Here is a 13,037-nt window from a genome sequence, read left to right as displayed (position 1 = left end):
TAGAAAAAACAATTCACCACCCGAAATTTCTTTCATATCTTGGGTCATTACTAGTTCTTCCTTTGCTACTTATAGTCATTAAGTTTTCGATAAGATACAAACCTTTGAAGAAGGAATATAGATGTAGCTAAGTAATATAATATTTCACCATAATATCAAATGAAATATATAGTGATAATATGGATTATGACAATAGCAACATTTATATTAGGAATAAAGATAGGCATTTAAAGGCCTGTCTATTCCTCTAAATTCACTTTATTTATTTCTCTCACTTTAATTCTGTCCTTTGTGATCAATAACATCACTGGGTTTCTCTTTATCCTTTTTACTCACACATATGTGCCCTTTCCCAATATTTATTATTATATACATACATATATGTGTAAGCATGTATAATGGATATGGTGACAGGTGACAGCAACCATTCGGAAATTGGAAATGTATACTAATTTGAAAGGATTTATTGTTGATTGGAAATTATGGCACTTATATGCTTTTCAAGTTGTAGGATCATTCCCTTCAATAAGTTACTGGCTAATACTGATGATTCATTGATATATGCTTCATCAGACCAGTTATTCATTTTTCTTCTTCATAAGTCTGTAGATGGCAGTTGCAGAATTATTTTTATCTGATCATGAAAGGAACCTTAAGTGAAGTTTGCAGCAAAAAGGAGAAGTAATGAAGGAAGGAAGCACGCAGTGTCAATTTTAATGGCATATTTCAATTGCCAGTAAAATGACAATTAAATGTGAAAGCCATCAGCGCAAAAGTAATTAAATAAACTGAACATTAATCATCAGTTTACAATTCCATCTATAGAAGAACACTGAGTATTTAGGATATTTTAAGCTTATTTGGCTCAATATCGGGCATATTTTTATAATCGATGTTATCGTAGGACATTTCGCGTCTTTTATATTTTGAAAAGTAACTTTCAATTTTTGACTCCAGTTCATACCAACAAAGTAAATGAGGCGATTCACTGTTCGCATACTTAATGAAGATGGTAAAGATTACATGATTTGGCTTCTAAAAAGCTAAACGGAAATGTTTTCTTTTGCCGCGAATATATTCCCATATCGCGGGAGAAATCGAGCATCTCTTCATTTCTTTTAAAATATAATTCGTTTTACTCATTCTTTTTTTTGAATGATCTGCGAAATATTTGCTATCATTTTTCTACCGTTCAACAAATATGTTTCTCATTGATTTTTGGATCTCGTGAATCATTTCAGGAATCTTAGTGCTTTTCTTCATATGTTCTTTGACCTTATATGCTTAGGATAAAAGATGTCAATGCCAGAGAAATGTGTAGGAAAGTGATGAAAGCTCGTAATGAAAGCTTCCATTATTGTTCAAAAATTCAAATTGTCTTATCAAATCTTTTGCAGTTTTAATGCTTCGATTAAAACTTTTTGTTTTCTTATTTTTCACTTTTGAATATTTTTTGTGCTTTATAATGAAAATTTTTAGCGTAGTTAAAGTCGAAACTTCTCCTGCAGCCTTTTGGAAACTTTAATTGTCAAAAATTGTGACTGAGTAATAACTTACTTTAAGATAAAGTCATATCATCAGTATTGCTTCAGTAATTTTCACAAGGAAAAGATTTCCTTTGATATGAGTTGTTTAAATACAACTGGGAATTAGAAGCTTTATATGAACAAATCAATGGAAGAGAATTGTACTTTAAAGAAGGTATCCCTTTCTCCTTCCCATTTCGAACGTCAAACTTTAATTAAATTTCACCCATTTCTTACTGAAAGGATTTTGCTATATATTTCAATGATTGAACTGGAAGGAATATTCATTAACTTCGTTTAAATTCTAGATTTCTTTTCAGAATGCTCTAGAAAGTTCGTCTTAATATGAACAAAATCAATATTTCATTTCAATCTGGTGTGTTCAAGGAAGTAATTGCGGTACGAAATGAGAAAATTTCATTAGAAGAACTTCGTAATTTGGCGACAAAATTCATTCAAAAAGTTGTTCGTTCTTGCTTTATCAAGTTTTTTTTCAAAGTTTTTTTCAAAAAAAACTAATACTGTATCAATCGTGCTGTTCACTTAGGAAATGCAATATGTGCATTCGACTTCAAGACAGTGTCCGATGGAAATGGACCGGAAAGCTACGAAAATATTAATATTAATCATTTAAAAGTGACCGTATCTTTTGCTTTGTGTTGCCTGCTTTTTAAATCTCAAAAGTAGCTTATAGAATGATTTTTATTGAATAAATCAGATTTCTAATTGGTCGAAGAAATTATGTCGCCAGATATCAGATTTCAGAGATTGTTTTGTTGATTTCAGGATCTCAAAACTTTCATTTTCGTAAAATCGAAATTTGAACACATACATAAACGATGTAATGCATTAACACGTATAGCTGAAAACAAAAACGTTGATGGGTTTAAATATTGTGCATTTGATATTTTTTCAAAAAATTGAATTTCTTTTTTTGAATTTTATTTTGCCAATTTATTTAAAAGTTTCTTATATTTCACTTCTACTATTTCATGTGTTTTTTTCTTTGAATTTCAGTACTCAAGATATGGTTTTAATGATGCTTTATCTGATTATTTGTTGTTGTATCACCATGATAGCAACTCTGCCAATATTCTGCAGCTGATCACTACAATTAATGATATCTCGGACGGGATGCTAATTGAAGTTGTAATCGGTTGTAAGTTTCATCGAATTGATGTTGAAGGTTGAAAATAATTTCCGTTTATAATCTGATCCTGATTTTCAAAGCACTGATTCACAGTTTCCTGTTTGAGGGAGTTTTATTACAGATTCAGTCCGTGAAGAGAAGCTTTGTAAGATCTATTCCGTTTTACCGGTACTAATTTTAACTGCTAGTCTAAACTTCTAGTAAAGTAAGTTCGAGTCGTTTAACGGATAGATAGTGTGAAGTTCCCGATATTATGAAGTCTTTCCACTATACAACTTCTGTTTATTTCCTCCCAGTATTTTTATAGCATTTTTAATATATTCACTTTCCAAATAATTAATTTCCAAAGTTTTTTTTAAATTCCCGACAAAATACGTAGAAATAAAGAGAACATTGTGATATTAAATGTATTTGAAGTTACTTTCTATTATTTCAAAAATAACATATTGTTTCATCCTTTGTTGATCAATCATTTTAGTTTCAAATAATCACTGTGACATTCAAAATGTTATGTCCAATACTTCTTTCAAAAAATTTCTAATAGCAGCCTAGTTTTCTTAACATTTTCATATTGTTCAATATTTAATGCGCTTCATTCACTCCATCTAATTTACTCAATATATGCTGTCATTCCGTAAAGTATCAAAATTTGCATCAAATTCATGGTAGTGATTCTTCTCAAGTTTCTTTACTATCCCACCGAAACTTCCACCTCTCGCCAAAACAACAAAGAATGGAAATTATAAATTCCTCAGTTTTTTCATTGCGAGCAAAAAGAGTTGGGAAAAAAAAAGAAAATTGGCGAGTGAGAAGGGTAGAAGTTAAACGAAAAAGAGTTGCTTGAAAGCACGTTTAGTGTCACCATAGTGTCACTATGTCCTCACTCAAATGCAAAACAAAAAGACTGCCATATTTCCTCTCAAACAAAAGTTATTTTTAGAAGAAATCATTATTCTTCTTCCATTGTTTAGTATTATCAAAATAAGTACAAAAAAAAAATGGATTGTTGATTTCCATTTTTATATTACATCATCAGGAAGTTAAGAAATAAAAAGAATGATAAGGCTAGTAAAATGAATTTATCTTAGTGTTAGTACCTCAGTTCCAGCTCCTATGATTACCTGGAAGGTGTTGCGTCACATAATAACGATCTGATGCAAAACGCTTTAGTAAAAATGCAATATTCGAAAAGCATTGGAAAAAGATAGCATGATGAGACATTTTAGAGAAACTTTTAAAATGAAAATCTGTTCATTGGCCACAGATCAAAAACTTATAAACTCTTTACATACCTTCATTATTGCTATAATCATTTTCCTTTCATGTGAACAGAGACTGAAACCAATATATTGTTTCATATTTTTTGATGTTATCCTTCAGGTAACAGTAATTAATAAACAGATAAGCCAAAAATTTGAACTATTTTAATATTAAATTTAAAATGAAGTGCATACTATTAGAGATCTATGCAAGAAATTTCAATTCTATTTGATAACATCATATTATTCAAATTCAAATCTTAAAAAAAGAATTTTTATTTACTTTGAAGAGCGTTTGAGGAAATTTCCATTTTCTAACATATCCACTTGCAAATTATATCCAAATAATCTCAAAGTCATTCACTTATCTGCCAAAATCAGAAATAAAGAATGATATCATTTCAGAAGGCTTAAATATATTGTTTGTACTTTCTGAGAACTAATTAATTTGCCCTATTCGTGGCTAAGAAACATAAATTAAATATCAGTTCGGTCAGTTCGATAGTTATATTGTTCATTGTATCCTTTCAGTAATTAAATCCATTTTCAGCTCACTCTTTTCATCAACGTTTACTGATGTACCGACATACCCTATATGTGCACAGTTACAAATCGCCAACATTCTGCGATTTTTGCGGTGAAATGCTATTTGGATTAGTGAAACAGGGCCTGAAATGCCGAGGTTTTCATACCTACTAGACTTTATTTCATTAATGTAATTCCATTTATAGAGAATACTTAAAGAAAAGACGGATGATTGATTGATTGATTGTAATAATTATTAATTAACAATTTCAGAATGTAAATTGAACTATCATAAACGTTGTGTTTCGAAAATCCCGAATAATTGTAACGGTTACAAGCAGCAATTGTCAGCTCCTCATCTTTTGTCATTGGGAGATTCTACTGCCAAAGTCACTCTTCATCAAGGAAATCTAGTCAATTTTTCTCTTTGACAATTTGTAATGAACCATAAGATTTAAACTGATTCTCGGTAATAAAATAAACTATTCTTTAGACGAGTTTTCTTCCTGTCTCATCGCCAGTTGACAATTTCGATAATACTCTAATAAAGCAACAGGTAAATTTCGAAATAATTTTGAAAAGTTCTCCATTCAAAGTTAATACTTACGAATTATAATTTTGGTTCTTTTTTATAATCAAGAAGATAAATAGCACAAACAGTTAGTAACCAGTAAGTTATTGTATAAAGCAATAGTCAAGGACCAACTTTACTATTCAGGTGCCACCCGATATATCAATAACAACTGCTAATGATATCAGTTGGCGCAGTCGACCAGCTTCTCCAACTAACCAAAATGTTCGTTTGCAATTATGAATTTCTTCAGCTTTAGGTGTTATTGACCAAATAAGATACAACTGTCAGCGCAATATGCTTTAAGTAAGTATCATTTTTTTTATTAATTTGTCCTGATAAAATTTCCTTCCACAATTACTGGCAAATATGAATGACTGATTTCGTTGAACATTTTGCGGAAATCTGGTTCATTGATACTAACCTAGCTATCTTACCTGCTATTGGTATCAATCCATGATGTAATGAGATCCGGCGAATGATGGAAATGAATCTCTCCGCGACTATTGCTGTTATCAAGATTTGACAAAGGACTGCGACGCTTAAAATCTTAACTTTAATGAGCTTGTAAAAACACATGATAAGAAGCAGTCTGTCATTTATTGCACAGATTTACATTTTTAACGCTAATTTATAGCACCTAATTTAAGACTAAGGAAAAGAAAGAGTGAAGTTTTTCTAATATTTTGCTCTTATTACTGTCATCCTTTTCTCTTCTTTTGTTATTTCCAACTTCCATTGTTCAGCTTCTCATTTTGAATCCATTTTTTCCTTACCATTTTTAACAATTTTGAAATCCACATCTGACCTTCAGTTACACGTATTTCTATTTCCGATTTTTCCAGAAAGTGTGACATGTGATCAAAGTTAGCTTAGATGGCTATCCGTAGAAGAAAGAAATATATAGGCTTTTGGCATCAGTATGGCTATCAAAATGCCTCAGGCAATTATCTGAGAAGGATTATCCCTTGAATATTTGCAGCAAAACAGCAAAGCGCATACTTTAATTACTAGAAGTTCTAATACAAACATTTATTAAATTCATTATATGTATTCAAGAAATAGCCAACATAGTTTTAAAAATAATAAAGAGAGTTTGAAAAGAGGCTGAGGGAAAATAAATATCTTCCTTTGTTAGCCAGACTAACTGGGTTTTAGCAATTATAGGTGACAGATTTTTTAAGCAACTGAGAACACATAATATATAGTGTTTGCTACTTTTTGATCATCTGACCACTTGACCATTGTAATTTCTGAATAGCAACAATATAAATTATCAGTAATAAATTGTCGTCAATTTATTGAAGTGTGGTGGAATAAAAAAGAATAGTTGAGATCGTTATGGTAATTACTAGAATGAATTTTAAATGGACGCTTTTTAGTTTTTTTTCTTCTATATTAGACGGACATCATCCTGAAATAGCAGGTTATTAAGCCGATGTAGTTTTTCCTATTTTATTACGAGCTTAAATAAACAAAATTAAACATTGCTATTATCTTATATCTTTAAAAAGGAAAAATTGAATAGAAATATTTCGTCATTTGAAAAGTTGACATGAAATGAAGCATTCCTCATATATCTTAGCTTTGAGTACCGTTCATCGCACATGCAACCTTAGCTTACTTTTGCGCAAACATAACCATTTTTCATTTTTGTCAATTTAAATGCCCGGAATAAGACACTGAAAAAGAAAGCAATTAATCAAATGATAACAAATATTTTGACTATCAAATTGTTACTGAAATTTTGAAGTTCAATTTATCAAAAATTGAGTTACAGATGTTCAGCAAGATGTCAATAGCCAGTAGTATGAAAATCAGAATTTCGTTAGAGACCTGTCCAATATAATTTAATTTAATTTTAGGATAGCTATAACGCCTACACACTCTAATGTTCCTTTTCAAGAAAAAAACTGGATTTGATTAATTAATTTAATCTTTTTCACACTCAATTTATTAATTCTTTTTATTTTCAATTTTTTCGCCAACATTTACATATGAATAACTACTGTTTATGCATTATTACTACTCAAACTTTTACAAAACTCAATTTTTCTTCTCTGAACATTTCTGCTTTCTTATGGATGACACTCATTGTGAGACAGTACACATTAATTTGAAATAGGATGCCTAAATCATTAAGAACTTGTTAGCTACAGTCCCAAGCAATGAGTACTCAATATAAATTCATTCTCTTATGTAAATTCTCAGAATATGCTCTGTTACCTTGTTATTTCTTTATTTTATATAATTTATGAGTCTTTTATGCTTATTGAAATATTTAAATCGAATTTTGTGCAAACATTTTAATTATGATCTTATTACATTTCATTCCCGAATTCATCACTCCTGCGGTACGCCAGTATCTTCGTATTCATAAATTTTATTTTTTTTTCCAAAATTTTCATATATTGCAAAATAAAATTAAACAAGTTAACATTTTAGAATTTCCTACAAGTCTCCTTGCAAGAACGCAGCGGCAGCTGGAGCGGTCGATCTTCCGGGATGAAAGTGTCCGAAGCTACTTGGATTAAGGTTTGTTTGACTTTCCCCCAATGACGATGTTTAGGAATTAAGTAGTTACTTTTTTCCTGAATATTTCAGATACCGCACACATTTCAAGTGCACTCATATAAGCGACCAACCGTATGTCATTATTGCAAGAAGCTGTTGAAAGGCTTAATACGGCAAGGACTACAGTGTCGTGGTGTGTCAAGTTTGATTTTTCAAAAATTCGCATTCAACATTCAACGCTAATATCTGATTTTGAAAAATCTTGGAATTGAGGTCCATAATCTCAATATGAACTAAAAGACCATGTCATCCTTTATTCTTTTGATCTCAATTTTCATTTGTTTAAGCGATTTAATCAATTTGTGATCCAATGATTTGAATGAAGAAAATCAAATTTCAAGAAGTGAGATTTTATTCCAAAAGGTTTATTTCTTTACAATTCATTTCAGATTGCAAGTATAACTGTCATAAAAAGTGTATTGAAATGGTTGGGAATAATTGTCATGGTAGTGGTATTATAACGCAGAACATGCAGCTTGGAATAAATGAGAAAGGTTACAAATTTAGAAATTCCTAATGATTGAAAGGATTATTTGTACTCATAGTACCTTTATGAAATAATTAAGAAGAAATCATACTCAATAAAGCTTCTTTCGGATTTTGCACATGTATCTTTTTGGCTCATAATTTTTAAAAAAATCTATTCTTAGAATCTATGGAAGTTAATTTCGGTGGTAGCATGAAGGATTTACGGATGTCTAGCGTCGCATGTGATTCCGAAAATGACAATGATGGTAATGTATCTCTTTAACAATTAAAATTGTTCTGAGGTGATATGGCGAAAGTTTGAGCAGCCTATATCTATCTTAGCATAACTTTATACCAGTTCAAACAAACACAGTTTGGCAGTCTTTCGATACCCAGTTACATCAAATTTTCGCACTGATTCCGACCGGATAATTCCAATGATAACGTAAAGTTATTTCGGAAAACATCGATTATACTGCATATTACGTTCAGTTAAAAAATTTTTGATGTAAAACTGTTGAAATATTTAGATTTTAAATGTCCGATTGCAGACAAAAGTTTGACAGAATCACCTCAAAATCATGATAACTTCATAATAACGATGAATTCACATCATGGCATAGCTCAAACAACTCCAAGTGTCCCCCTGCAAGCAACTAATATCAAAAATGATGATCACGATGTATCGCGCAATGATGACATTCTGACTGATTCACAGGTTTACATCATTTTACATCGCGATATTAAAGGTTTAGAAACATATCAATTTTCATGAAATTAGATCGGAAGATCATGTGATTGAGACAATATTTCATCGAGCACTCTTCCGGGTTCAGCATCGTCTTTTTAAATTTAACAATCAGATTCAGATCACAGACCGGAGATGAATTTAAATACCACCTTGCTTTCAATCAGATCACTTCATCTGACGAAGGATGAATGATGAACTGTGTTTTTTCTCTTAACCAGAAAGAAGCGATGACTCATCTATCATCATTGATGACTCATCCCAAGCCTTCGAAAGCGCTTTTTTCCCAGTACTGAGGAAGGCATACCGATAGATAGTAGTGTTAACTAACTGTGAACCCTACATGAGTCTTTCGTCATCTGCAAAGACGCTTCAATATTTAAAAGCGCTTTTGTCATTCATTCACATAGGCTGATGTGGTAGAAGCAGAACTGTGTTGTCTTTTTGTTAAGGACCAAATTCTTTCAAAAAGGAAATTGAATTTAGGTATTTTAACTGAATCCTTTCATTTTCATGCTATTTGCCAAACAAAACAACCAGATTCTTTGTATTTTAGAACATTCCGTTGATGCGAATTGTTATGTCAAAGAAGCGAACTAGGCCTTACAAGGCCAAAGTGTTGGAAGAAGGCTGGATGATGCATTACACCGACCGCCAAGATACGGTCTGCATTTTTCCCATTACTTCATTTTATCTAAAATACTGGAATTCATTAAAACTGATTGATTGATGGACTTATCCATTTCGATTAATTGACTAATCCTACTCTTACTTCTCCACTAAATTACATGAATTACTATTTCTTTAAAAAAATGTTTCTATTGCAGCGTAAGAGACATTATTGGCGTTTAGACACAAAAGCAATTATTCTTTATAAGGACGATTCATCGACAAGATTCTACAAAGTTAGCAGTTTGAATTTTGATTTTATTTTGTTTTTTTAAAATTAAACAGAGTCGATTCAAATGAAAAAAATTCAATTGAAAAGAAATATTTGGCGTAATTTAAGTTTTAAAAACTTTGTTATCAATTCCGCGATCTTGAAGTTACGGACTTTGTTAAGCTTATTTATTGAATATATCCCGAGCTATTTTGGTATTTTGAGTTATTTTGAGAAATTATAGGAAATTCCGCTGAGTGAAATATTGGATGTGAAGTATACCCCGGATCATGATCTCGAAAATGCAGTTCATTTCCTGGAGATTAGAACCCGAAAATCTACCTACTACATGAGTTAGTCAATTTCTTGAGAATTAACAATATCATTAAATTTTGGGGATGAGTAAGAACTTAGTAGATGAGAAGAATGTATTTATAAGTTCACGTTTTAAGTACATTCGAGTCACAGCTTTTTTTTTCGAACATCGACGATAAGTTCCTATAAAATGATAAATTTTCATTTGATTTTTTTTGCGATTCTTCAAAAATCCATTCGTTTTCTTTTTGGCTAATAAATAAATTCTGTCTGAATTTCAAGTAAAATTTTCCTGCCATTTCGGAAATTAAACTTTAGAAATTCCTGAATTCTGTTATATGAGGTGTGACTTTAATGTGACAATTTTCTTTTTCATCATTCAAAATTTTTTCAGTTTTTGTTAAAAGCAAAAGAATTGTCAAACAATGACAAAATACCGGATTTTTCTCCACATGATTTATTCCCATTTATTTGGAAGACCTTTAAAAAAAAGATAAGTGGTAGTGATAGTCTGGTCTAACTTGAAGTTTGTTCTATCATTTTCATGGGTTAATGATTAGATAGGAAAGTGGGATGTAAAGATTTTTTCAATCCTTGATATGTACTAATGGCTTTAGACCCTTTAGTTGTGTGATACCTAGCCATTGGTGAAATATATGACTTAGTTGTGGGAAGATGAATATTTTCGTACATTTTCTTCGCAGCATTCAAAACATTGTCGACGATTTTGAAATGGAAAAAACTAGCTAACATAATTTCTGATGTAAATCAGCCGTTTACTTATTTTGCAATATGTAGTGGAGAAATGAACTTCAGCGAGCTTTGGAAGATGAATAGACTTGGTTACAGTTGTGATAGGTTGCTTTAATCTCGTACTCATGTCGTATCAGATGATAAGAAATTAAGTGAAGGAAGTGCAGGAAGAAATTGTCCTGTAACAAATCTTATGTCTAATATCTACGAATCATATATTTAGTAAGGCTAAAAAACTAGTATAATGTGTCTCTCTGTACATATATATATATATATATATATATATAAATTATAATTCAAGTATTTCCTTATCAGTAACTTATAGATAACAAATGAAGCGAACTGGACTTTAATGTTGATAACCTGTTTTCCGTTATTTTCTCCTGATTTTTCTTTCCAAATAGCAGGAAATAACAGCCATAGAAGGAGTAATGGTCATACTGTTAATATTGTCTTTATAAGATCCTTCTAGTCATCGATCCGATATTTTTCTTTGTGATCCCATCACAAATCAAATAAAATTATGCTTTTTCTGCTTCTTAAATATTTGTTAAGGTTAAAGTATTCTCAGAAAAAACTATACAACTTTTACTAACTTTATTGATCATCTTATCACAATGATTGTTTTAAATTATCTGGGATTTTGAAATATATTCAAATCAAAAAGTTTGTACATAATTAGTTGTCGTCAAAACTAGACGATGATAATATGAGGAGAGTTCTGTAATGTATTGGATACTCCACTGTATTAAATCCAGCGCTGTAAATTCTGGATACGGTCATGTTGCATCATTGTACAGAACAAAGAAGGCTATAAACATTGGCAATAAGAAATTTTTAAACGAAATGAAAGTGACCTTTCCATTTCTACCACATTAACGTCGTCTACCTTACATCTCTGCAGTTGAAAGGAATTATATATGCAACGTGCATGTGATTCATGATTAATTCGAAAATGGAAATTACTTAATTCCAAATATATTCACTTCCTTCCCGTCAACATTTCTGTAAATCCGGCATAACCATCCGAGCTCTTCCGCGCTGCTATTTGTCTGATTAAACTGTTTCTTTCATTTTAGCATTTTTTTTCCTAAAGTTTTTCCTGACCTATTTCTGCAAGGAATTAGTGAATTTTATATTTAATGGGCTAATGCTTATTTTGGCTTTGATACATTTATGGTCAGTCTTGAAACGAAATTCTTCACAAGTGTTTTGTGATTCCCCTGAATATAATCACTTGATATAGCATAAAGGAGAGAGAGAAGGCATCTTGAAAGACCGTAAGATTAACTTTTGCTTGACTCTTGAAACTTCTTTCTTGTAGCAAAACATTTTTTCATTTCCATGTCAACGATCAGTGACAATTTAATTCTGAACATTTAAATTCATTTAAATACGAAAATTTTGATCATTTCAACTCTTATTTTGAGCTACATTTGGTAGTTAGATTGCTCAGCGTTGAGCTAAAAAGTTCCTCTCTAAATCTTTAAAAGCTTATTCTCTCTATTCATCCTCCTCATATTAAATGTCACATGAAGCTATCCTGTCATTTTTCGTCTCTCCAACCTAAACAATTTGGAGACGGCGTGAACAGAGATGTAATGAATCTCGTTCAGTACCTTCTTCATTTATCGTTTTTTTTTGTCACTCTTTTTTGACTTTTTTTTAACAAATAATCTAAACAATATTTGACTTTTTTTATGATTCATCTCTCCCAGACAGCTTTTCTCTTTTTGCATTTCCAGTATCATTCAATGCTTTCATTTCAACTTTCCTGAGTATTCTCTGCATTCCTATTATCACTGAATCATTTGACCTATCTCATTATGAAATTTTGATATATTTTATAAAATTTGCGGAAGAAAATTGTGACTGAGGGATGAAGATCAATTGGGTATAGTTAAGTTGAAAAGAATAAACCGAGAATGGATTCTGCAAATATATATCCATCGGTGTCTTTTTAAATCCTTTAAATAATAATTTCAGGACATTTCCTCAATTTTTCTTTTTTTCTGTGAACTGAGTTTCTGGCCACTCCATGAGATCTTTTGTTAAAATTATCTTTTATAAATACAAACTTCACTGTTTTTTTTAAACCAGTGCAAATCATTGTTGGTAGTATGTTAGTTTCTTTAGTAGCTTATTCACCGGGTTAATTAAATAAATGATAATGTGAACTTCCTTAAGACCGAAGGATGATCAGCAACAGGAAAATGGACTTTAGCAGTGGACATTTTGTTATTACAAAAGTAGAAAGAGATGTGTCGT

At 31.0% G+C, this 13,037-nt stretch overlaps 3 protein-coding genes across 3 annotated transcripts in view; all 3 read left to right on the top strand.

The window, feature by feature from the left end:
- Positions 1-1,296: 1,296 nt before the first annotated feature.
- Positions 1,297-2,717, top strand: LOAG_02478 (hypothetical protein; the record flags this gene model as incomplete). Its single annotated transcript, XM_003138016.1, has 4 exons — positions 1,297-1,317; positions 1,857-1,988; positions 2,313-2,402; positions 2,544-2,717. 4 exons carry the CDS (start codon positions 1,297-1,299, stop codon positions 2,715-2,717), a joined length of 417 nt encoding a protein of 138 aa, XP_003138064.1.
- A 1,794-nt stretch (positions 2,718-4,511) lies between these two features.
- Positions 4,512-5,274, top strand: LOAG_02477 (hypothetical protein; the record flags this gene model as incomplete). The annotated part of the gene is made up of 4 exons (XM_003138015.1): positions 4,512-4,617; positions 4,734-4,849; positions 4,954-5,016; positions 5,179-5,274. 4 exons carry the CDS (start codon positions 4,512-4,514, stop codon positions 5,272-5,274), a joined length of 381 nt encoding a protein of 126 aa, XP_003138063.1.
- A 2,069-nt stretch (positions 5,275-7,343) lies between these two features.
- The window catches only part of LOAG_16495 (CAMK/PKD protein kinase), a gene marked incomplete at both ends in the record, with an annotated part of 14,404 nt that continues 8,710 nt past the window's right edge, over positions 7,344-13,037 (top strand). The window contains 9 exons of the mRNA XM_020449149.1: positions 7,344-7,385; positions 7,477-7,566; positions 7,636-7,738; positions 7,995-8,099; positions 8,256-8,339; positions 8,625-8,791; positions 9,378-9,485; positions 9,649-9,726; positions 9,946-10,054. Of these exons, the coding sequence (XP_020307410.1) occupies positions 7,344-7,385; positions 7,477-7,566; positions 7,636-7,738; positions 7,995-8,099; positions 8,256-8,339; positions 8,625-8,791; positions 9,378-9,485; positions 9,649-9,726; positions 9,946-10,054 (886 nt within the window). The remainder of the gene's footprint in view (positions 7,386-7,476; positions 7,567-7,635; positions 7,739-7,994; positions 8,100-8,255; positions 8,340-8,624; positions 8,792-9,377; positions 9,486-9,648; positions 9,727-9,945; positions 10,055-13,037) is intronic.

This window comes from Loa loa (genome assembly GCF_000183805.2).
Source record: "Loa loa unplaced genomic scaffold supercont3.5, whole genome shotgun sequence".
NCBI classification, from domain to species: domain Eukaryota; kingdom Metazoa; phylum Nematoda; class Chromadorea; order Rhabditida; family Onchocercidae; genus Loa; species Loa loa.
The sequence above is the reverse complement of the archived record's forward strand: the minus strand, read 5'-3'. Positions and strand labels throughout refer to the sequence as shown.